The 25,892-nt window shown below is 43.6% G+C and overlaps 2 protein-coding genes across 2 annotated transcripts in view; one reads left to right on the top strand and one right to left on the bottom strand.

The window, feature by feature from the left end:
* Nucleotides 1–25,892, top strand: part of CAPRIN1 (cell cycle associated protein 1) — a gene marked incomplete at its 5' end in the record, with an annotated part of 97,634 nt that overhangs the window by 8,482 nt on the left and 63,260 nt on the right. The gene's annotated exons all lie outside the window — the stretch shown is intronic.
* LMO2 (LIM domain only 2) lies at nucleotides 1,709–8,854 on the bottom strand. The gene is made up of 4 exons (XM_080617149.1): nucleotides 8,620–8,854; nucleotides 8,352–8,529; nucleotides 4,685–4,900; nucleotides 1,709–2,710 (listed from the first exon to the last, which is right to left on the bottom strand). The coding sequence occupies exons 1-4, from the start codon at nucleotides 8,624–8,626 to the stop codon at nucleotides 2,491–2,493; spliced, it is 621 nt and encodes a 206-aa protein (XP_080473275.1). The 5' UTR covers nucleotides 8,627–8,854; the 3' UTR covers nucleotides 1,709–2,490.

Consider the following 25,892-nt stretch of genomic DNA (forward strand, 5'->3'; position numbering starts at 1 on the left):
ATATAGCTTTCCTGCCTGTGCTGGCAGGGATGTTTTAGGCTAAGAATTATAATTACAACCAGCTGCCTGTGGCCTCCAGAGGTCAGCATATCACTTGAGAAGAGCTAAATCACTTTTCAAGCGTGATCTCATTAAGTATAGTTTCCTATATTATCGGTAATAAGATTTAAAGGTTTCGTCCCCATCACTACTTGTGACATCAAAGGCAAGAAAAGAAATCAGAGTTCTCAGAATGTCCATTGTAAAAAGGGAGATGTCATTGCTCAGTACTGCCACTTGGATGGGAGATCCCTTAGGTGACAAAATTGGACAAATATCCATATGTTTAGGTGCTATTCCTTACATGTTAGTACTGATGGGGTGAATGGACATGCCAAATGTCTTGAGTGGACTGTCAGACTTGTTCAGCTGTGTTGAAAGCTCTATTTTTTAGTGCATTTGAACACAATTTGCAGTTCAAGTGACACTCTAAGAAAGCAGAACATAGAACCAGAAAACACACAGAGGTGAGAAAGAGATTATCAGAGGCGTGAAATGGTTTTCATGCAAGAAGGAACTTGGATTATTCATTTCAGAAAAACCAAGTTGGAAGGAATACGACACAGGTCTTTAAAATCAAGAATACTGGGGAAAAAAGGTGATAGGAAGTGACCATTCGTATCTCTCACAATATGGTGGTCTGTGGTGGGTGTTATTCAGACGGGTCTGCAGGAAAGCTCCCGCAAAGCTCACTGGACCTTCCTACAAGCTCAAAAGGCTTCATGTGGGGTCACTCCCTGCTTGCCTGAACACCCACTACTTGTCTCTGAGGGAGTAAGATACCAGATGTCCACTTTTGCCTGACCAGGTGTGCTCCTTGTGTTCTTAGTAGTACTGCAGTGCTAAGAAACTGCCTTTTGCTTAGGAAGCAAGTGACAACAGTCTTTGCAGGAAAGGTTCTGAACTTAATTCGTCTAAATACTAGCAAGTATTGATTTGCTCTAATGATGTTGTACTGGATTCAATAATCCAGAGCAAAATCAGAATGGGCTACTGTTCTAAGAGACCTGATCTTACATGATCTCCTCTGTGATGAGATACACTCTGATGTGTGTACTCAAATGTATTTCTTTCTGGGCCACCAACTTCAAAACATCCTCATAAACACCAAAGAGCCTTAGTGTCACACAACACTGTGTCATGGATGCCGGAGAGGGACTCTTCATCAGGGAACTGTAGTGATAGGACAAGGGGTGATGGGTTTAAACTTAAACAGGGGAAATTCAGGTTAGATATAAGGAAGTTCTTTACTGTGAGGGTGGTGAGGCCCTGAAACAGGCTGCCCAAAGTAGTGATAAATGATCTATCCCTGGCAGTGTTCAAGGCCAGCTTGGACAGAGCCTTGGGAGACATGGTCTAGTGTGAGGCATCTCTGCCCATGGCAGGGGGTTGGAACTAGGTGATCTTAAGGCCCTGTCCAACCTAAGCCATTCTGTGATTCTATGATTCTATGTTTTCTCCTACAACACTAATTTATCCTCATCATGAAGAACTCAGCAAAGCTTACTGAGACATTGGTGTTTCCACATTATGTCTTTGAAACACAACCATAAGTGGATCCATGAGGCATCAGCTGTAGACAAGAGTGTGCAAACCTTGCTACAGAACATAAAATAAATAATAGAACCAGAAAATCCAGCCCAACTCCAAAAGAAATAAACACCACCTCTCAAATCTTCTGTTATTTTTATTAAAGCTGCAGAGTCTTACTACACACAACAAATATTTTATCGATATAATCTAAGTTAATAAAATAGTTGAACAACTCTTTAGATTTATATTTGTATAGAAATGATCTGTGGAACATCTCATCTTGAAACAGCAGTGCCAAAAAACAACTATTCAGCAGGATTCTTTTAAAGAAGAGTTTGGGACTAGAGGATGCACTGTTCATTCTCAAGGAAAACAAAAACTCCATGCAAAAATAACCCCCACCCTCTTCCCTCTTTCTCTTCCACCCAAAGTGTAAGGCCATATAGAAAGACCACGGAAGTAATGGCCCTTTCCTCCCAGTATTCTTCCTCATGTCTACGATAGGAGTTGTCATCTAAACTCAGTAACTAAAACAAGATGAAAAGAAAGTTCAATTGCACAATCCTAGTCTGCAGGTGACAAAGTCATAACATCTCTTTACAGAAGTCCCTACTCTTTTTCCAGTTAGGAGAATTCATCATTGTGTTGTGTTTGTTCCCCACCTCTCCCCTCGTGGCTGATGTCAGTTACTGTCCATATGCCTTTGTTAACAGAAGTCTATCTACTATTGCTTCAGTCTCCCTTCTTCACCTATTTGTAGTTTAGATTCTATGTAGTACTGCCTGCAAAGAGACGACTCCGTGGTATTTTCCCCCCATTTTAGACAAAGCCCATAGCTCAAGTGATGATCTCCTCACTGCAGCTACGCATCGATGTTGCCCACGAGAAGGCTTTTATACACTGTGAGGCATGTCTTTGCTAGATCATTCCATTTATCTTAGTCCACTCATAGATGTCCTGTTCACATACTATGTCCGAGTTGATGAGGAGGTATCTGTCCCCAACACAGAAATGTTTCTGGCAGGCAGCACATTTGAAGCATTCAAGGTGATACACTTTGTCCTTCACCCGCATGGTCATCTCATAAGCGCGGATTCGCTTGTCGCAGGAGGCGCAGAGGCCATCTTGGCCAAAGAGCCTGAAACAACAACAGCAGAGAAGTCAGCAGAGTTCCTTTGCTGGGAAGATGGTAAAACCAAATCAAAACAAGAACACAGCATCAGTGCCTTGATCCATTAGTCACAGTACTGCAAAGATAGATAAGGTCACGTGGAAAGCTGCTGAGCAGAACTCTAAACTTTGCCATACCAAAAATGGAAGTAGAAAGTCCAAGTTCCTCGTCTATTTTCAATACAATTGACTTCTCTGATCAATGACTTTATCATGAATTGCTGAGTAGCTTCAGGAGGAGTAAAGGTTTCCCAGATGAAAGCATAAAGTTGTGCCATGCCAATACTACCACTTCTGTGATCATTACAAATTACCTTTCCATTGATAAATTTTGCCTGTCTTCTGCTGTTGCTATTGTAGTTTACAGAAAGGAGTTGACACAAACTATGATCTAAGACTCCCCTGTCTCTTGTCACTGCCTCCACACTGGAGGCTCTTTCAAATCCAAACATTTCTGTATCCATGAAGTCACTCCTGCTGCATTTCAGAAGGATACATGCTAAGACTATATACTTATCCATGTGTGAATGCCAGCCTTTCATGCAGTGCTGGCTGCACATTTGGTACATCAGATCAATAATAAATAAGCATAAATATATATTTTTTTCTTAAAATGGGGGGGGAGGGAGGGAGAAGAGCTACATCCTACTTGTTCAACGTATAAACCTATTAAGTTTGACTACTGAATTTCTATTCTAATTCTGGAAAGAGTTTTCCCACTTCCTACACTTCTCTTACATGTGCTGTGCCCTCTTTATATCATCTTCTGAACTGGAAATAGAATGCCTGCTAAATTAAGAGATCTTGAGGGGGAAACGACATCATTTCTTTCTTCTACCAGGAGATGGCAGTGTTTACTGCCCAACGAAAGTAAGCCTAAGGTTACACAAAGATTGCCAAATTTTCCCTTGATGAGGGAAGATATTATATGTTGCATTATTAAAGAAGTAAAAATGTTGAATTCCACTGCCAGACAATACATTCATTGTATTCCCATATTTCGGTTGCTTCCATTTTAAGATGAAAAGTACCTGGAAACTGTTGGGTATGCGGAGTATTTACAAGTGGTCCCATTAACAAAACTCAATTCTTAGTCTTTGCTTAATAAAATTCCCATCAGTAAAGCTCAGGAATTAGGAACTCCGCTGAGGTTTTGGCTTAATTTTTATTAGCAGGTAAATCAGCCTTCAGCAGGGGAGCTGAAAAAACAGCAAATACCATTATTCTGTTCCACAGACCTCCTGACACATTGGAGATCTGTTAGAATTGCTACACAAGCAGCACAGCAAAGATCAATGCCCTTTAATTGTAATTAAGACTGTAAAGATCCTTTGTTACCCATTTTTGTGAACTATCTTAATCTCAGTTTAATCCTTCTTACGAATTCTGGCAGAACAGACAGGAAGAGAGATGTTAATGACAATACTTGTGACAAGTGTATTTGTAGGATCTGATTCAGGAAATTCTTGTCTATTCAGGACCAATTTATTGTCATTAAAAAATGCTTTTTTTCCCCAACAAGATTTTAAAGATTTAACCTATAAACAACTCCAAGTGACCTCATCACCACAGATAACCTCTATAACTTACCAAGTAACCTGAGAAGTACCATAAAGCGTCTCTGCATGAACTCCCCAAATATATGAGCCCATATTGTAACCCTAAACTTGCAGACAGTGCATTATTACAACTGTCACTGCTGTCAGGCTTTACATTTAAGAGTAATCAAAATGAATCCTTTATGGGCAGGCTCTTGATCAACCTGGTCTAGTGGAAGGTGTCCTTGCCCATGGCAGGGAGGTTGGAACTGGATGATCTTAAGGCCCTTTCTAACCCAAACCATTCTATGATTCTGTGGGCCTTTGCTCACTAGGTATACTAATTAAATGAATAAAATGGTAGAAAAGAAGGGCAGTGAGGGTAGAAGGAGCGGGTTGTGTACCTGAGATAGTCCCTTCTGCAGAGCTTTCTGCCCAGTTTGTAATACAACCGTCTCCCCACCTCGCCCAGCCTGCAGCCGCAGAGGTCGCAGCTGAGGCAGTCTTCGTGCCAGTACTGGTCGATGGCTTTCAGGAAGTAGCGGTCCCCAATGTTCTGTTGGCAACCGCCGCATGTCAGCAGCGAGGGGGGAATTTGGAGGACTTCATCCACCGGCTCCCTGAGGGAATGAAAGAATCATTGGAGAAGGAAAATGTACCCTGAAAGCATCCACATCAGAAGAAGAAGAAGGAAAACCAAAATGAAACACAAGATAGGTCAAGTTAGAACAAGGATTACACCCTCTTTTTTTTTCCCCCAATGGAATAAATGATTTACCCTTTTCTTTAAAGAAAAAAAGGATCAGCTTAAAATGTAAGGAGTTAGTAAGAGTACCCCCAAATATACTAACTTATTTATTTTTCTTCAAAGAATAATGCATAAACCTGACAGTCTCTGTATCACCCCTGTGCATTCATTGCTGTGAAGGCATCTGCTACTTTACTCAGACATTGTTGTCTGTGTAGCTCCATCATTTTTCTTCTACTGGCCAGCACCTGAACTGCTCGGTCATGTTTCTCAATTCATGTAGTTCTTACAAAAGAAATACCTTTCCCATAACATGATTCTTCCGCAATTAAGGATTGCCCTTTGCAAAAGTGCAATCAAAAAGCTGCCTGGATTCACCAGTTCATAGCAATCCTGGCTATGACCGATGCCTGCCAACATCCACAAAGTTCTTGCTATATTCTTCACCTTTCCAAATCATTCTGGTTTGGCAACAGCTTATAGCAGTGCTTTCATTTCCAACTGTAAGTGACCTGATCAGCACAGATAACCTCTGGATTTACCTGTAAGTTACTGAAGAACCCCAGCAGAACAATAAAGTGTTTATGATGAATCAAAAAATACACGAGCCCATATCATAAACCTGAGCTTGCAGGCTTTGGCTACAGTGCTTCTGGAAGCAGAGGAGGTTTCTGCCTCACCAAGGGCTAAAGGACTGGAAAAGGCACCTAAGGGATTTTAAGTGCAGTCAAGTTTCCATTAGGAAGTGTAAATGTGAAGACTAATTCTGAGGATGTTATTTCTCTGAACAGCATGATATGAATAAATACAGCAAATGAGGCTGTTGCCCAACTGGTTTAAGTTTTGCTGCTGTTTTTAATAGAGCTGGAGTTTTACCTCATGTTACTGCAGGACTTCCTTTTTCCCTTCAGCTAAAGACATGAATCCCCTGGGATGGGTCTATACCAACGCAACTCTAATTATTTGGGATTTACACATCCCTGCATGAAAAGAGGCACAATCATTGTGATACCAGCACTGACTAGTCACACACCTTATTTTTTTCACTTTCTGAAAATCTCTGGAATCGAGGATGGTTCTGGTAATACCTGGGGATAAAACAGGAATTTCCTTCAAAGCTACTTCCTTAAGGATTTTTTATATTTGCCTTTTTGTGTAATTTTACAAGTTCTGCCCAAAACCAGAACAGCAAAATACATTTGCAGCAACCTGGTGCTGCCACCAAAGGCCTCATCCAAACCCCAGGGAAGTTAATAAACTATTGGATCAATCCTTTAAGCACTTGCTTAGTTTCAGACCTATGGCTAGCAGCAAGGAAGGTGTATGCTTGCACATGAATGCTCTGCTGGATGATGACTGAGTGCTCAATATGTGGTAGCCAAAGTTCTTTTTGGAGCCCCCAACTTGTCTCATGGGTTATTGGTTTCTCCCTCAGTGCTTTGTTCCTGGTCTGTCCTCCCTTGGGCTGGTGGGGCAGAGGGGACCTGCACTGATGGAGGAGGACGAGGCTGCTCTCAGTTTCCAGCAGGCACCAGGAAAAGATTATATTCCTACTGCTTATTTACTGGCTCAGCAGTTTTCTGACCAAAAATTACTTCTTCAGCAGGGAAAAACAACCACTGGTCAAGAACTGTGCTGAGAAACACCTCCTGCTGAGCCCTAAGTTATTATCTGATTAGATTCCGTTCTGGTTTTCGCTCCTCTGTGTTTAAACTGCTGTACCCTGCGAGTTGTGTCACAACATCCCTCTCCTACCAGCTCTCCACCCTGTGATGTTTTGTTACAATCATGAGGAACTCAGTACATGATTAGGCCCTAGTTTTCCCAAGTTTATTTTTTTGGGCTCCATCCTCCCTTTCCTAACGTATGGTTTCCACTCTGACAAGTTCAGTGAGCTTTCTAATAGAAGGAAATACACATTATTTTCCCTTATTATCCATATAAACTTAAGATGGACCCTAAAATGTTTCATCTTAGGGGTGTGCAGGAATCACAAGGCCAGGTTTCTGTGAAAGCCCTGAACTCCAGAACAGCCGAGCGGATGTTTATGCAGAACAGAGTTGCTGGTTTATGTATTAGCTTTTTGATGTCCATAGATTTCTAAGCCAGCATTTAAAAGTCACTTGAACACAAAGTAGGTAAATAAATAAAGATTACTGAATCTTTGTAGTTGAAACCTGGACATCATATACCTGGGAGCCTGGATTATTGTTTCTTAAGAAAACAGCATAGAATAAGAGGAAATATAACATAAAACATCAGATGTGACATGGAATGAATTAATTTAATCCCCCAAAGAAACAGTTTCCATGTGTTCACTCCAGGCTTCAAGCAATGGCATTTCTAGTGGCATTTAGCTCACAGGAAACAAACCACAAATGACTCAAGTTTACTAAGAGCGATGCTTGAAGCCTTATCTAAAAATGGAGATTCTTAGAATGTGTTTTTCTTCTGTTTTATCATAATTCCAGACAAACATAACTTCAGTTATTAGCATGTGAAGAGCTGGAATGGCTCTGGGTTTATGCTGTGCTACTGTGCCTCTTGCCACGGTGGGATAGGATGTCTGCGTGTGCCGAAGGGATGGGAGAGCTGTGGAGCGCAGCCCTAAAGCTGGGATTCGACACAGCACTGGTCCCTTCGCTGAGTGGGAAACCCTCATGAAAGTGAAATCCTCATCTTCTATATCCCTTTGTAGGGATGCTTTCTACAACCAAGTCTTTTTGTGTGCCCTCTGCAGAACACCCTGCCCACAGCAAAGCAATTTATCCAAGCTCTTGAAAGTTGCATTGTAAAAATGTGGAAGTTGGGCACCCACAGGTAACAGCTCTGACCTTTCACTGTAATCGGCTACAATGAGTTGGGGCAGGTCACAGACAAGGCAGAGAGAGGGTCTCTCCAAACGAAAAACACCTTGAGCTGTGAAAACGCAATGGTCTCCCTTTCCCTGAGCCGTTCCAGTACCCGTGGGGCAGATGAAAGGGTGGAAAATGCCCTGCTCGGGGTTGGGAATCACCGCTTCCCTGCTCCCGGCTTGTCTTTCCCATAACTTGGGGAGCTGGCAACGACCCACACCCCACCGCCAGCCCCCCACGGGGCCGGGGCCGCCGGTGCTCTGTACCGGTACCCCCAGGGCGGCTCCAGGGGGGAAAGAGCGGCGGGATCTGGTGCCGAGCCCCCCGCTTCCCGCTGCCTGGCACACAATGCCGGTGGCGGCGGAGCCGGGCAAGTGGCTCCGTCGGGGGTGGATAAGTGGCCAACGAAAGGCTCCCGGGGATAGAGGAAAGGGGTGGGGGACGCGAGGAGAAAAAGAGGCCACTTACTCGGAAGGATCGAGGCTTTTCCTCTCGATGGCCGATGACATTGGCAGGGATTGTTCCTTTGTAGCGTGCCTGTGGTGGGATCTGCCCCCGCTGCCCCCGCAGAGGCTGTCTGCTCTCGAAGCCTTGTCACCAGCTGAGTTCCCCCTCCGCCCCCCAATGACATTCACAGGATTTCCTCCTGCAACACCAGAGAGAGAGAGAGAGAGAGAAATAAGGGCCGGGGCCGGGTCCGCTGCCGGGCCGGGCTCCGCGGCTACCGCGCTCTGACCTCCCATCCCCGCCGCGCTCCGCTGGCGCGCCGGGCGGCGGAGCTGCTCCCGCAGTCGCGGGCGGGGAGCGGCTGCCTCGGCGGCCACCGCGGCCTCAGCCCGGGGCTCCCTGGGCTCCGCTCAGGCTTCCTGCTCGGGCAGCTCTGAACATGCTCCGGAGCCCGGTGGGTGCGCTGCAAATGGGGAGATCAGCATCGCTAGTATTATTACTCCGTGGCTCAGCCCCGGGTCTCTGGTTTCATTTCCTTTTTCCTGATCACGATTCAAATACAATAGAAGGAAATCACACTTAAAGAGACAGCTGCCCATTTCTTAACTGGACTCCTGGGGGTTTAGCAATACAAACAGCAGCATCACGACTCGCTGGGTTCCTTAAAGAGACAGAGCTGAGGCTCCCCAGAGCCAGGGCTGGGAGCTGGCGGTGCATTTTCACCTTACGAGGGCATTTCATGGCACTTTCTCGGCGCGGAGGGGGTGCTCAGGTAGGCAGGCAACCAGAAAATTATCCCAGCGGCTGGAAAAGAAGTGCCTGGTTCTCTATTACTGGTTTCTTCTCCGCTCCACACAGGACCAAAGCAACAGTCACCGCCTCTCTCCTCTCCCTCTCCTTCTCTTACATATATATGCACATACCCCCCCCCCACGCATGTTTTTGTGCGGTACTTTGAGACCCAGAAGTAAAGCACCCAAGTATTATTTTTCTACCTAGGATTCAAATTGAGCAACTAAATTGTGCCTCATTTATATCCCCAGGGAACATTTACGGGTGTCTGCTTCTAGTTCTTGGCAAGCAATAGAACAAATTTATATCTTGACACCATTTGATGTTAATGAGCTATAAAAGCCGGCGAGTACGAAGTATCGATCTGGAGTTAATCACAGAGAAGCTAAAGATGGGAAAGTCTTGCCTGGATACCTCTTCTTTCCCCTCCCACCCTTCCTCCTCTCCATCAGCACAGCACATCCCGGAAAGGATGGATTTACAGTGCCAGAGTGAAAACTGTTCCAGCAATGCGAGCATTCTCCAGCCCCTATGGCATTAGATAGTGGCTGATGCTGAAGGCAGAGTTCTGCCTGAGTTTGCCCTCTTAATTCCTTTAAAAACAGGAAGAATATATCTGTAATAAAGCACTAGTAGCAGAAATACTTCACTCCTATATTAATTCCCAGAACAGTATTTGATGTCTATTTTTATGACTGCATTCTAATTTTTGCCAGCTAGGGATATAATATCTGCAATACATTAATGAGCCTGATTCAGAGATTAGTAATGTCAGCAGAAGGACTGTTATTCATTCCAAGAGGCTTTGAACCAAGATCTCCCTATACTTTAGAGCCGTCACTGGTCGTTAGAACACATCTTTAAAAACATTCTCTCCAATGTATTTTAAGCTATTACAGCATGACAGTCACTCTTATTTCTGTTAAGGGAAAAGGCTCTTTTGGTATGTTTTTGCAGACAGGACTGAATCATACAATGGCTATAGAATTTCTGGTGTATTTACACTGTGATCTGAAAAATAAAATGTAAATCTTTCCAGAAGATTGGATAACTAAACTATTGGAAGACAACATCCCCCCAAAAAATATCTGCATTTATTGTGTTGGTTTAAAGAAATCAGAAATTGAATTTAAAGGCAGGTCAAAAACACACATGAGGACTTGAAAGGTGCTTAAAATAGACATTTCTATGAGCTTGGTTTCTCTGGCTGTGTGCCTCAAGGTTTAATAAAGTATAAACTCTGAGTCAAAATTTCACATTCTGAATAGCTCCTGATGGAATAATGTGAACAATTCCATAATGCAAGGTCAGTTTTGGGGTTTCAGATGACATAGTTGTGCACACAGACTACAGACATACAGGCATGCTGCCTCCTTTCTAGTAATTTCTTCAGCATTCACAGGAAATTAATATATTTAAGACCTCTCTCCCTTTGTCTATCTAAAAGGGATCAGCTGGTTCCAAAGTTCTGGTGAGAGACAAAAACATCGACACTGGCGCACAAGGAATGGCTCAATTCCTTAGAAAAATAATGTAAAGACTTATAATACACAGTGGCCAGTGACTGTTGAAAACCCACCTGTATTCCTTGCTTTGGTCAGATTACCTCAGGTCTAGCAGATAAGCTCCCCGAAGCTAATGAGATGTTTCTCATATTCGTAGCTAAGTACTTGCACTGCTGGACAGATCAAGAGCACTTCTGTGGAAGATCAATCTCTCAACCTGCAGAAAGCTTTTCTGCATAAAACCAGTGGAAAACATGGAGCTGTTGGAGCAAGTCCAGAGGAGGCCACAAGGATGATCAGGAGACTGGAGCATCTCCTGTATGAAGACAGGCTGAGAACATTGGGGCTGTTCAGCCTGGAGAAGAGAAGGCTGCGTGGAGACCTCAGAGCAGCTTCCGGTGTCAGAAGGGGCCTACAGGGATGCTGGAGAGGGACTCTTCATCAGAAACTGCAGTGATAGGACAAGGGGTGATGGGTTCCAACTGAAACAGGGGAAGTTCAGGTTGGAGATAAGTAGGTCTAGTTTAAGGTGTCCCTGCCCATGGCAGGGGGTTGGAACTGGATGATCTTAAGGTGCTTTCCAAACCAAACCATTCTATGATTCTATGATACGAGCATGCAGTAAAGAAGCTGAAGAGAACAATTTGGCTATGTTTTATTGTCATCCTTTTCAGTCAGATCCAGAACAAATATTCTTAGACAAAGTCAGCTCTTTAAGCACAGTACTTGTGTTAGTGCTGGGATTGCCCCATGGCCCTGCAGATGCCACGTGTGTCCTCATCTAAAATAATTGTAATTGAAACCCTCAGATTATTTCTTGTTTTCTCTCTGTGCTATGAAGGAGAGATGCTCAATGAAGGTCTGAGCTAAGAAAAGTGAAAAATAGCAGTCAATTTGCTGGTACATAATATATGTATTACTTCACTGTGCTTAATGGGGCAGGGCTCAAACTTGGTCTGCTTAGACAAAGAGTAATCAGAATTAAATCAGGATTAAAGCTGTCAATGTGCTTAGAACAAAGCACACAGCAGAGACACCAGGCAACACCATGCATCAGGTTGGGTTTTAAACTAAACTGAAACGTGGCTTTGCAGGAGCTAGTGTGGGACGCAGAAGCTGCCAAGCAACAATGTCCTGGCCTCATGGGTGTCTAACAAACTACTTGGGGGGGTTGTTCCAGTGGCATTACTGAAAGCACCTTTTGTTCATGTTTCTGTGCTGGCATTTAGTGCCAGTTCCTGCTGGATTTGCAGCAAAAAGCCCCACAAAAAGGTCCTCAGCATGCCAACCGAGAGCTGCATCTTCTAATAGCTTTGAAGGACAAACATACACTTTTTGGGGACAATTCAGTTCTCATTTCTTAGGTTTACATATATTAAACTCTTCCTCTGGACAGTGAAATTTGGCATTTCCACCTGAGGACTCTTGTGTCCCACTGGAATAGATGATCAGCAATCAAGAGCAACTTCTTTTTCTCACCTCAGGCAAGTCCCTTAATACCTCTTTGCCTCAATGTTCCCATCTGCAGATGTTTACTTCCCTCAGCAGAATTGGCTGTTGATTTACTTTTGCCTCCTGCTGAATAACGTTCCCAAAGACAAAGCATTATTCAGCACTACAATTGTTGGTGCCGACATTTCCTGCACAGGGACAAAAAGACCAGCACTATTTTTAGTGAGGGCTTTTCTTTCCATTGTCCCTTTCTCTGTGAAGCTGTATTTTCCAGTGCTTTTTAGTGCAGCTTTTGTTGTGTGCATGGATTGAAAATCCTAAGGGATGAGTTTTGGCTTCAGTTAACTTTTATTAATCAAGATCACGCTATAGCCTAATCTCTCGTGGCTGAGATCAAACACACTGTTAGTAACTGCATTTAGCATTTAGTGCTTGGAATATCATGCCATGAATAAGTTGGCTGGACTTTCCTAGGTATTGCTCTATAAGAACATTTGATGTAAAACTGCATCATTTCTATGAGTGGTGTAATCTAAAGAAATAGCTCAATGTGCCTGTTTCCAAAGAAACCTCCTCTCTTGGACTCAGTATTTTCAGCTTGTTTTTGGAAGGCCACTGGTTCATCGTCATCACCACCACTGAGTCTCAGGTTGCTCCTACCTTTATTTCTTTAGTATATCCTAGCTTTATTCTCTCTAGAGCTTATGGATGCAATTGAACTATTTCAGGTTACCCTCATTTAGAGGAGTCTGTGTTCAGTAAGATTAACTTTGCTGTCCTTAATAGCCAGGAATGCTGGTTGCCTAAACTGCAGTTTATGAAGATTGAAGTCTCTGCAATAGAAGAATTAAATCTCAGTGACAGTGGCCTAGATTTTCTGCTAATGCTTTCTGTGGGATAGAAAATTCCAGACCATGACTAAAGATGAATGGTTAACATGAAAGGTGGCAAAGAGGAATAAGGATTTCTGTCATTTGGGCTGTGTTCTGCTACTGACACACCATTTGCTGTTAGAATATCTCTGCTCCACTCTGTTCCTTAGTTTACCTATTTGCAAAATGGAAGAATCCTCCTTCCCACTGCACATTGAACTGAAGCTTTGACACTTCAGATGCCAGCCCTTTGGATGATGCTCTAAAGAAGTGGAAAGTTTGGGTCTAGAAATGGATCTAGAAATTTCTTTCTTACCCAGTAATTTCACATTCTGGACTGTGCAGTCTTCACAAGTGCTGGTTTGTTTGATTTTGGTTTGATTTTGTGCTTTTTTCATATGAAAGACTCTGCATCATTCCCGTAGCTGGCATAATTTCTAACCTCCATGAGGATAAAAGAGGTGATAGAAAGGATAAGGAGTTTCCCTGGAGCGATGACCACATGTACTAACTTGAATATACGTTGGAGGCTTTTGGTGAAGTATGATTCAGATGACTGAAAGACTCTTGACCAAGGATGCACTTCTCTTTTTGGGGGTTAACCTTTCTTTTGAACTGGAAGAAATCAAACCAGAACAGTAAAAACCACACTCAGGGTGAGGTTTGCCATGAGGTTGTGAGGTCCAGACATTAGAGAAGAAGCCTGGTGCACAAAGAAGTTGCAGCAGCTACAAAGTTTTGGGTTGGTTTGCATTATTTTCCTCATCAAGCAACAAAGATGAAAAAAACCAAACACAAGTCTGTGTTTATAGCTGACAGAAACCTTCAACTGCAGGTCACACACAGAGATGATGACAAGTGAGTTACAGACAGTCAGATGAAGGGATATTTCAGTGCAAAACTGTGAAAGAGTTCCCCCTCCCCATTTCTTCTCTCTGGTCTTATTGATTACTCTTGCTCCCATCAAGCCCTTGCTGCCTTACACAGAAGCCAGATCCAATTACCCTGTTATGGTTTTCATAAGACTACTGCTCTACAGTATAGTCTTTCCAAGTAATTTTGGCTTTTTCCCATGGTAAGTCCTCTTTCCTGTGCTTATGCATGGGAATCACTCTAGTAGAACATTGGGGATAGCTCTTGCTTTGGTATTAAGTATCTTATTCCAACCCGTACACATCAGAGGAGAGACATACCTGAACCGAAGCGGGCTTTGAGTCGGACCTGCAAGTACTTTTAGTTTAGTGACTGGGAAAGGAATTCCTTCAGGGAAAATTCCAGAGGGAGCCATAGACCAAACAGAAAGTGTAGCTTGGGTTCCACTGTTTATATATACATACACACATGTGTGTGTGTCTATTTACATGTTTATTCATTTTTATATACACACACATTTGTACATGTGTGTCTGTGCAATGTGTATATAATCATATATTTGTGTGTGCGTGCATGCACTTGTAAACACACAGAGACACACACAGATTTGCATGGCATGTAGTTTTATCTTTTATCATAGAATGGTTTGGGTTGGAAAGGACCTTAAGATCATCCAGTTCCAACCCCCATGCCACAGGCAGGGACACCTCACACTAGACCAAGTTGCTCCAAGCCCCATCCAGCTTGGCCTTGAACACTGCCAGGGATGGGGCAGCCACAGATTCCTTGGGCAACCTCTTCTAGTGCCTCATCACTCTCAGTAAAGAAGTTCTTCCTTATATCTAACCTGAACTTCCCCTGTTTAAGTTGGACCGCATCACCCCTTGTCCTATCACTACAGTCCCTGATGAAAAGTCCCTCTCCGGCATCCTTGTGGGCCCCCTTCAGATATTGGAAGGCTGCTTTTCAAGCTGTTTCCCAGACAAAGATTACTGCTGCCTCTAGCTGACACACTGTTTCATATTATCACCTGAGAGTCACCACGTAGATGTAGTAACCTTGGCACTAGCTGGCAATATTACCAGAAAGTCTAACATCATTCCAGGAATACACCAGTCCTCTTACTCCTCACTATATAATGTTGTCATTTCTACTGTTAATTCCTTCTGGGGCTTTAAGATGTGATAAAACAATATAATAGGAGATAGTTCTAATGAGGAATTCTGGTGTCATTTAGTGTAGCTCAGCTTCAAATCTCATCACTCGCTTTCCCACATTCCCTGTAGAAATCCATCTAATGCACTTTATACTGTGAGCCTGTCCAAGCTTTACCCATAGACCAGTGTGCTGGACCCCTTCCTATTCACTCATTCACCCAACTTCACTGACCCACCTTCAGCACATTTTCTAATGTTCCCCTAAACTTTCATCACCTGGGAATTTCTGATGCACCCTTTAAATTGCTTCCCTTCCTTTTTCTACCTAACCAGGCTCTGTCACAGGCATCCCAGCACCTAATTATTAACCTTGACCTTGGGAAGAAAAGCAGCAGAGTGCATTTAATAACAACCCCAGTGAGCTGAGGCAGCTTTACAATTAGGTCGCATAATGTAGTCATGAGAGGAGAGTTACCAGGGAGATAATGGTAAACATCAGCCTTAATTCTGTCTAGAAAATAATTGGAGTGGTGTCCCTTTGTGGCTGGGGTAGGGGAGAAAATTGGATGGGTACATTTCCAGTTACCACAGATGTTAGGGAAACATGCTGCACTCCACCACTGACCAAATTATTAGCTACCTCTAACTGCTGTGGGTATGAATTGTCTGCTTTCCTCTCCATGCACACCAGACTGTGGATAAGCATCATTTAAATGAGAAAGCTGTATTGGTTGTAGCACAATTTGTATCTTTCTCTGCTGTTACTACATCTGTTTACAGTGGCTCTATCAAACTCTTCTGTTTCTTGGAGTATTCATCAATCCTGACCTTTATTCCCTTGGTCACCTTGTTCACGAGGGTTGGAATGATGCTGATGCAATCCCTTTGCCTGCTCTGGGTCTCAGTGTGCGATCCATGGGGAACCTGCTGCTGGCAGTTGCCCAGCCTCCTTGCTCCTGGATGAGGAGTAGCTGGCTCACCCCTGGAGCACCTCCACAGCTATGAGCAGTGCCATCTCCTTGCTCTGGTAGCACATGGAGAAGTCAGGTGCATGCCAAAGGAGGAGAGCCGGGATGCTAAGAGGTTTGCTGGCAGAGCATTCAGTACTTTCCTACCCCATCTGGTCACCACTATCCATTGCTGATTTATGCTTCTCTGCTGTTACCAATAGAAGCTCTGTATAGACTTGGGGCTACTGAGAGCACTGTCAGGGCCACTCTCAGTTTAGAACAATAGACATTTTGCTCTGGCCTGCACCCTTTGCTGGAGCTCCCCTTTCTAGTTTCTTAGTTCCATTTGGGACCTTTAAACTCTGATGTAACCTGCTCAGATTTTCACCACAGAGCTGCAGCTTGTCTTACTGGTCAGCAAGAACAACAGCAAAGCCTGAAGAAGTCTGGACAGGCTTGCCTGCATTTTCTGCTCCAACCAGAGCTTCCACCTGAGTCCGGGTGCCTCTCTTACCCTGCCTGTAGCCACAGCTCTCTCTCCAGGTATTTTAGGCAGTGAGTTCTTCAGCCTTTATTTATATTTCCAGCAGACATTTAATTCCACAGCCACAGGGGCTGAGTGTTTTCAGATTAAACTGTGGTTTCAGTTCCCCTTTGAATCAGTTCTAGAGTTAGCTAAACACAATGGCATGTAGGTGCAGTAACTCATAGCCCATACACATCAGCTTGTTCATTCAGATGACTTCCATTAAGGTCTCAGGGTGGAGTTATTCAGCATCTCCTGTTCGTATTTAAGTGAAGCAGTATTAGCAAGTTGCCTGTGTTTTCCAGTGTGAAGCTTCTGGCAGCTCTGCTGCTGATTCGTAGTGGCTTTGGAGAAGCAGGGGCCAGCACAGGAGGTCCTTGTGGATCTTGGTTGCTGGATCCCAGCAGTGCAGCAGGTAGCCCTGAGAGCACTGTGGTTATGTGGTACAGAGCAAGAGAACTGGAAAACAAACCCATTGTGGGCATATGCTTTGCAGTGCATCTCCCATCTTCTAAGCAATTTGTGAGCTCATGTTCCATTGCCAGGACACAGAGACCTCTTTTTGGCTATCCGCTTCCAACTGCTTCTAGTTCCTGTCACACAATGTCTTCTCTGCTGTAGCTTTCCAGCAGCATTAACCAGTAACCTCAGCATTATCAGACCCTGCTGGCTCTGAAACCTAAGCCCTATTGACTCGGACCACATCCAGCACTGCAGTACCACTGTACTCCCCCTTTCCGTTCCTCAGCAGATCTCTCTTGATGTCGAGCCACACTTGTTGGCACAAACACATCATTTAGAGCTGCTTTCTACTACCCAATTAGAAGGCTGTCAGCAGCCAGGCCATCACTCCTCCTGCAGCTTCTGACAAGCCTGGACACTGCTATACTGCTGCAGAAGATTAAAGGAGTCTTTCCTTTGTATTACCCAGCGGCTGTGTGGTAGCCAGAAACTAATTCCCCTTCCCGATGAATGTGTATGTGGAGCAACTAATAGGCTCTGTAAGCCTGTCTTCATTCCTTATTAAAAGGAACACACTCACTAAAAAACAGAGTTGTCTAATACACATTTCTTCCCTGTTTCTCCTTTCACCAGTCCTCAAGAAAGTTGCAGTTCCTGAGAATTAGAGACTTCAGGGGGTGGAGGTGCTTTCTAGTAGTTACAACAGTGCTGAGCATCAAGAATCCTAGATTCTATGTAATGATTCATTTAGGAGCGATGGTGACGGTGTTTCTCTCCAGCAATCGCTTTCTGTACTGCACATCCTCTGAACGGATGGGTGTGAGATGCTTTTGCCTCTACACTGCTGCCTCAGGTCTGCTCTAGGCTGGTAGCAACAGCACCTCATTGTTCTCTGAAGGCTCTTTGGCAGCCGCTGTGAAATGAGTGGAATGACAATCCCGTACATTAACTTTACCACCGAGCATAAAGATTACTGGGTAGTACGAAAGAAATGTTGCTTTAATCTCCTGCAGCACTACAGAGGTGCTCAGATTTGTCAGGTGCTGGCAGAAGGAGTGATGGTTGGGGAGGGGGACCAGATCTCAACAGCATCCCAGGGCGCATCAGATACCGTACTTGGCTCATTAACTCCCAAATTCTGGCTGCATTACACAGTAAACCTGGCTGATGGAACATGTAGAGCTGAAACACATAATTGATTTCCTCTAAATTCCACCTAAAGTCCCGAAGACGTGGAACAAGCATGTGCAGACTACTTAAAGCTTGCAAATTCATTTACCATGCCATAAGGTTACACCTGCTTCCACTAGCGTAAATCTGGAGTAATTCCACTGAAGTATAGGAAATGTAAGGTCAGTGGAGCTGACTGGTGTTAAACTAACATTGTTGAGAATCATTTTTTAGCTATAAAGAATGAAAGATAGATGCCTTTTGAATTCCTGACCCCACTATGAAAATGAAATACAAGATGTGGAAACTCTTTGAAACTGATAAAAATGTCTCTGCCTTAGATCTTTAATCAAAACAAGGCACTGTAATCAGCCCCAATTCTAGGTCTATCTGGAAGGAACAAAGCAAACTTAGAAAATTAAATCATTTAACACATTATTTCCTTCCGCATTTCAGCGCCGATTGAGCTTGTTGCACAACTTCTCCCCATCCCCTGCAGATGGGTTGTTCCCCAGCCTGCGAGGGCTGTGAGTGCTATTACAGGGCAGGAAGATCCCCAACGTTCCTGTTTACTGAAGGGATTGCTGCTTTAGGAGATTCCCCATTAGATACAGACATTCCTTCACCACCTTCCTGATGTCTGATTTCCTATTACCTTTACTACCTGCTGGGTAGGAAACTCGGGGCAAACCTACACAGGCGTATTTGCCTATGCTGTTACACTGTGCCACCAAAATACTGATTTTGTAGCCATAGTTTAAACCTTCAGCATCTTCTTGTGTAGAAGGTGCAAACAGGCTCTGTTGGCAGAAGTGCAATTTTGTCCCATCCCTGGCAATGTTCAAGGTTGGAAAGGGCTTGAAGGTGGCCCTGCCCATGGCAGGGGGTTGGAACTGGATGAGATTTAAGGCCCCTTCCCACAGAAACCATTCAGTGATTCTATGCATTATTCCGTGGTAGAAGCTTTTGCCAACACCACTGTGTGGATTTGGCATCCTTTCTCCTTCCACCTCTGAGCCAACCCAAGTTTGTCATGTAGGCTTAGAGTTTGTGACCACCCTGAGGCCACTCGTAGGAGGTGAACACAAGGCTGACTCCAAAATCTAGTGGTCTTCCGCACAGTGGGGTATGGCAGAAATGACATAAGATAACACAAATAGAATCACCAGACTTTTAAAATGACACTGTCTACATGGAATTGACAAAACTTATTTTATAGATTTTGAGGTTTTTTGGATTTTAGATTCACTTTTTAGGTTTACAGTTTCAATCTAGGAAGATTTTTATGAATAACAGTTGTTTAAGGAATATTCTAGAGATATTTTGGTTATTTTGCACAACGGGAAATAGAATAATTACATAGTGGCCTGGGCAGAGGAAAGGTATTTCCAAGGGGGGATAACTCCTCTCATATTGCAACGATGGCTATGAACAACGTGATAGTTTAGTTTGCAATCTCAGCATCATTTTCTGTATTTTCTTCCCATCACCTTGTAAATGTTGCAGCGTTAATGGCCATTGTAGAATTAATGGCCATTTCAGTCATTATTTAACTGTGGAAAAGACATCATTTTAATTTGGGATTGGCTTTTCTTCCTCAGAAGAGTGTCCACAGAGATCCTATAGGTACATTCTGTGCTATTGCTTTTCTGTGACTCCTTTAAAGCTTGTGTCAGACTTCATCCACTAACTGATTTCTTTTCCTATCCTCTTCATCCCTCTTTGCAACCCTGCTGTGTTTGCAAGAATTCACCAAAACAGAGCATGAATTTCTGGCCAGACAATGTTACTCCTCTCAGGAAAAGTTGGACATTTGGACTCAATGGTCTTAAAGGTCTTTTCCAATCTGAATGTTTCTATGATTCTAAATGCTCCCTCTGTAGTTCTCTCATTATTTCCATTTCAAATACATTTCCTGTTAACTATGCCTACAGGAAATAAATGCAAATCTGCTTCGCATCAGTTTCTTAAGTAAATTACTTTGCATTCCCCCACTAATAATAAGTGATGATTTTCAATTGACAACTCACTTCCTTTCCAGTGTCATTTAGGGAAAGTGTCAAGGAGAAAACTGTCAGGGAGAGAAATAATAATAAAAGATGGGTGCTGGCCTGGCTGGGTTTCCTGCAGAGCTGCCTGTGCACAGATGGCTTCCTGTGATAGCTCTTCCCGGGCACCACAGCTCTCCGGGTACCGGCTGACATCCATCAGCAGTGAAGGTTTGATGGCTGTAAAACATCTGCAGGCTGGGGCTGAGGCTGCGGTTGGGTCATTTGGGTTTCTTGGACCTATATCAGAAAATGGATGGAATATTTGCCCATGGGTTTCTCCAGTTTCTCACAGCAAAGAAGGGTTAAATGGTTTAGACCTCACCTCTGTATTTATACAGAACAGATACAAAGCAGTAAACTCAGGTTTGGAACAATTGAGCACTTGGTTCCAAGGGCTATATGAGCAGAGGTGCGCTATGAACAGTGTGACTTAGTGTGATGTGGTAGCCAACTGCTTGTATTTCTTATTTCCATTAAGCTGTCCTGGTAAATCTCTGCCTCTCACCTTCCCCATTTTAGGTGAAGGAAAGTAAACATACCTCTGTTGTCACATTTATGTATCTTTACTCCCAGAGTTTCTTCCCTCCTTGTGTTCCTGTTGCTTTCCAAGCCAAATGAAATGCAGCGTGGTGCTGCTGCTTGTTTGCTGCTGTAACACAAGTGTCAGCATCAGACATAAGGCAATTCCTTTGCCACTTAACAGTGAAAACTCTCTCTTTGCAACAGCATGAGCTACTCCTGGGACTGACTGAAAGCAGAAGTGACATCTCTCTATTGCCAAATATGAAGATGACTAAAATTGTAATGAGGGCAAATTTGGACCCCACAGCAACACAAAGTGCAACAGAGAATGTAAAACCATCCAGCCATGCCTCACAGCCCACGCTGGGCTTCTCAGAAGATCTATGCATGCCACAGGACCACTATTTTCCAGGACTATTCCAGCTTTAATAAGCTTTGGGGGTGATCAAATAACTTCCTAGGTCAGCATGGGCAAAATTTACTCTTTGTACAGGCCTAGCTTGTATTTATAAGCTTTGTAGTAGCTGTTGTCCTCCTGCCTCTTCGGTAAGTAATAAAACCCCTTCATCCCATACACATTGTGCATCCCCCCCCCACCGCAATGCTTCTGCTGAAGCTTAGAGGGAAATCCTGGTTTAGAAAGACTTCCCGAACCATTCTGCCTGTGGTTCTCTGCTCAACAGCTTTGCAGGATCCAGTTCTTTTGGGTGAAGACTGATTTCAGAGTTTGAAGTGAGTTAGCTTGTGCTGTCAGTTGCACCTCTGGTAACTCAAATACAGGATTTATCTTGATATGCCTTCTGCAGGTGCATCTGTTTCATTAACGTTAGGTCAAGTGTGCTCTTGTGCAATGAAAATATTGAAAAGTTTGAAAATCAGTCTAAGACCATGAAATGAGGGTGGATCTTCACAGAGGAAGAAAAGCCACAGTCCTGCTGGGTACACTCCAGGAAGGTACATTTCATTCTCTATGAAAGCCTGATTTTTCCTCCTCCTAAAGCTTTTATTGTTTTTGTAAGTCTTATGAGGAACGGTTGAAGGAACTGAGGTTGTTTAGTCTGAGAAGAGAAGGCTCAGGGGGGACCTTATCGCTCTCTGCAACTACCTGAATGGAGGTTGTAGTGAGGTGGGGGTCACTCTCTTTTCTCAAATAACAAGCAATAGGACAAGAGGAAATGGCCTCAAGCTGCACCAGGAGAGGTTTAGAGTGGAGATGAGGAACAATTCCTTCCCCAGAGGGTGGTCAGGCATTGGAATAGGCTGCCCAGGGCAGTGGTGGACTCACCATCCCTGTAAGTGTTCAAAACCCATGTAGTTTAGTGGACCTCAATGACATGGGTTAGTGGTGGCCTTGGCAGTGCTGGGGTAGTGGTTGGACTTGATGATCTTAAAGGTCTTTTCCAACCTGGTTGATTCTATTCTACTCTTTGAATGGTTGTATGATTGACTGCCATATGGAGAGACAGACAGGCGGCCAGAGGGCTGCTATTAGGAACAATCTCTTCCGACATTTACCTGCAGCCTATCACCTCCTGCCTGCACCAGCTGGCATCTAACCCAGCTTATCAAAACTTGAGGGAGCTTGAATTTCTAGCAGAAATCACTGAGTTTGTAGGCACACATTTGGAATAAATCCTAACACTCTTTTTAGTGTCTTTAGTTTAGTTAGAAAACACTTTTCTAACAAGCTGCCCATTTTCCTTTAATTACACGGCAAACCCTCTACCTTCAATGTCCATACTGGACTCTTTTATCACCACAATATTTATTGCTAACTGACCCGTGGAACCTATTCAGCATATAACCCTCTCTTTATTTTCTCTTCTTGATCACAATCCATTTCCCCTGTGTACATGTGTTTCTCTCACTCCCTGTATCTCATCCCATCCCATTAGCTCTCCGTGCTGAATAGCCTGTTCCAGGACATCAAACTTTAATTTAAACAGAAGATGATCAATAAGCTTAGCAAATTGCCTATGGCAACATCAGCAGTTTGAATCAAAGGGGTTTATAGGTAATTTAAAGGGCATCCTCATTCACTCCCATGATGTGGTATATACCTATTGCTTGCTTTGCCAATTACAGCGCAGTTGGCTGAACAAGAGGAATAAGAGCTTTTTCTCCACACACAAACTGGGAAGTGGTACACAGCATCTTGTCTAGGTGGTTTTGATAGTGTGTATTGAAACCACAAAAAGCAGAGCATCTCAGGAGGGGGAAAAATATCTAACTCACAAGACTTGTTAAAAAACCACCACATCAGAGCTTAGGATCAATATCAGCACTAAAGAAACAGAGGTGCAAAAGGTAAATACATGCACTGCTCAGTCCAACCCCCTTCTGCTGGTGCTGTGGTTCAAGACCACCAGATTTTCATCCAAGGGAGGAGACACTGTGTTTTAATCTGCTTTTAGGATCTCACCAGTTGATTTTCAGACATCCTAAACAAATCCACAACGTTTATGTCAGAGAGTTTACATAAGAAAAACGGACATCTGTAACCACAGTTTTGAAGATGCTTCGTTTGTACCAAGTTCCATGTCCGCTGATGATGATAATTGAAAGATGCAAACACATCTGTATAGAACTTTCCTGGAGGACACAAAGAGCTGGTTTGAATACAGTTGTGAAAGAAATGAACCCACTGATGGCTCAATAAAGCCTATGGCCGCTTGACACATGGGTGACGGTTCCCAGCCTCCCTCCATCTTTTATCTTCCATACCAGAGCAGGTGAATATTGAACATATGTTGCATTGACTTGAGCTATCAGCTATCTTTATTGGAAGAAGAAACTTCTTATTGTGTATGGGGGAGAGGAAAAGAAATGCCATGAAAATGGATGTCAGGAGAAGAAGCACCATAAAAATGGGCATCAGTCAGAGCGCGACACAGGAGATGGCGGCAGCCAGCCCACAGGAGACAACAAAAGCCTCGATGATCTTCAGGTCCTTTCCAACCCTAACTATTCTATGATTCTATGATGCTATGATTCTTGAAATCTTGTTTTGGAAGGAGGTTCTTTGGGCATTAGGTAGCAGTGGCAAACATCCTGTGTTTCAGCCTCATGAACATTGTGCCCTATTATTTAGAAGCACAGGGGGCTGATGAGGCCCTTGTAAGAGGGGATATACGGTTCTAAAGGCACTTAGCTCCTGGCTGGCTCTAGGTCGGAAATTACACAATGGATGTTGAAATGTTGGCCTGTTGAAAAGTTGTCATTCGAGTAATGGATGCTTTATTTCCTGTTTTTGCTGAAAGCTAAAGTGAAACATAATTAGCAAGAGAGAAAGCAACCTTGGCAGCCAAGCAAAAAAAGCACATTTGGGGTGCCTGAGCCAATTCAAATTGTTTATGTAGCCCATGAACAATATTTTTCTCCAAATCATTATGACTGAGAGAATTCATCATAACACAGCAGGGCTTGCTGCTCACAAACCTGCTCCTGTGTGCCGTCAGCTCCCAAGGATGAACTGAGGTCACACTACAATGTCCATGAGAAAAGGCTGGTGACTGGAAGGAGGAGGCTCAACTCCCCTTTCGTTTGGTGCTGGGTCAATCCTGAGCATATGACAACTTTAATTTGCATTCACAATTGAAATGTATATTAATTTTAGATTACAAATCTCTTTTTTCCTGCCTGTCTGCACTGCAGAAGCTGAGATCCCCTCCTTTTGTTCTCCAAACTCAGAGTTTAATAAACTCACGCTATCTTCTTTTTGATACTTGAATCCCAACCCTGTTTGATTCTCACGTGGATGCTCAGAGATTGAGTTTCTGATGATGTAAGGCCTGGCTTCTTTCCTTGCTATATGAGAAAATAATCCTTTAGGAAAAAACAATAGGTGAACAAATATCACTGCTCGTTGCAATGATGCTCCTCTGTTCCTCTCAGAACAAGTTATTATGCTTTCCATTCGTCTCTGAACTCCTGTTCCTGGATGTGTAGTCATTTTATGTGCAATAGTTGAAGGTACTTTTATGACTTGATCTGCTTTAATATTTTGCCTCTTTCTGAAGCGAAGTTAAATCTGGTTGTGAAAATTATCACCACCCTTTGGTAAAAGTTACACATGTCCTGAAATACATGAAAGGAAAGAGATCGATCTAGAGGAGAAACAACTTTTCCATCAGGTAGCCCATCACCAAGCAATAAACATCAAGTGCACACACATGCAAAGTGAATGCTGTCTGGACTTGCCCAAAGTTGTCCTTTTCTGTAGCTGTGTTTTGCTTGCTGCCTATTTCTGGCCATGTACTCGCTGTGTGTGTGTTTATGTCATGGAACCTGTTTTGTTTCGAGACCTTCAGAAAGAAAAACGAATTGGGTGTGACTTGCCCTGGGAATGTTCTCAAAACAAAATGTTGGGTGGGTGTTCAGGCTGTTTTGACTTGCCTTTGGTACAGTCTGGAGCACAAATGGGGTGAGTGGACTTACAGATGGTAGCTGCTGGAAGCAGAAATCCTGGGCTTTGGCTTCAATCCCTGCTGAGCTGAAGTGCTAAAAAGGTACCTTGTTGCTTACAGTGCCAGTGAAATACTGGGAGAAGCTTGTGTAGGAGCAGTACTTGGACTTAAATACAGGTCTTGGCACTTAGTACGAGCAGCTTATGTGTTAGTACATAGATCAGTAATACAATGGTTTGGGTTGGAAGGGGCCTTTAGGCATCATCTAATCCAACCCCCCTGCAATGAGCAAGGACACTTTCCACTAGAGCAGGTTGCTTCAAGCCCTTTCCAACCTGGTCTTGAACACTGTCAGGGATGGGGCAGCCACAGCTTCTCTGGGCACCCTGTGCCAGCACCTCAGCACCCTCACCATAAAAATACATAAATACACAAAACAAATGACCACAGTCTCCCAAGATGGGCCAGTGTGAGCACTGAGTGACCAGAAACAATAAAGGAAAGGTCGCCATGGTGGAAGTAACTGTAGGGGACAAGAGGCATAAATGGAACTGTGGTGCTACTTTTACTGTGGTGATACTTTTGCACATACAACAGTGCCAGATGATGAGGATGAAACAGGCATTGCTCATAGCCACAGAGCAACAGGGATACATTCCAAAGTGTGTGATGTGCTGGGACAATCACCAAGAGGCTTTAGGAAAATGTGGAGCTTAATGTCATCATTATAACTAGCCTGTGGTTCCTGTGGTTGTTACGAGGGCCTCAGCTCAGCCCGTGCTGAGAACTCCTCTTTGTACTTCAGTCAGCAAAATGGGGACCAG

This window comes from Psittacula echo (genome assembly GCF_963264785.1).
Source record: "Psittacula echo genome assembly, chromosome: 5".
NCBI classification, from domain to species: Eukaryota; Metazoa; Chordata; class Aves; order Psittaciformes; family Psittacidae; genus Psittacula; species Psittacula echo.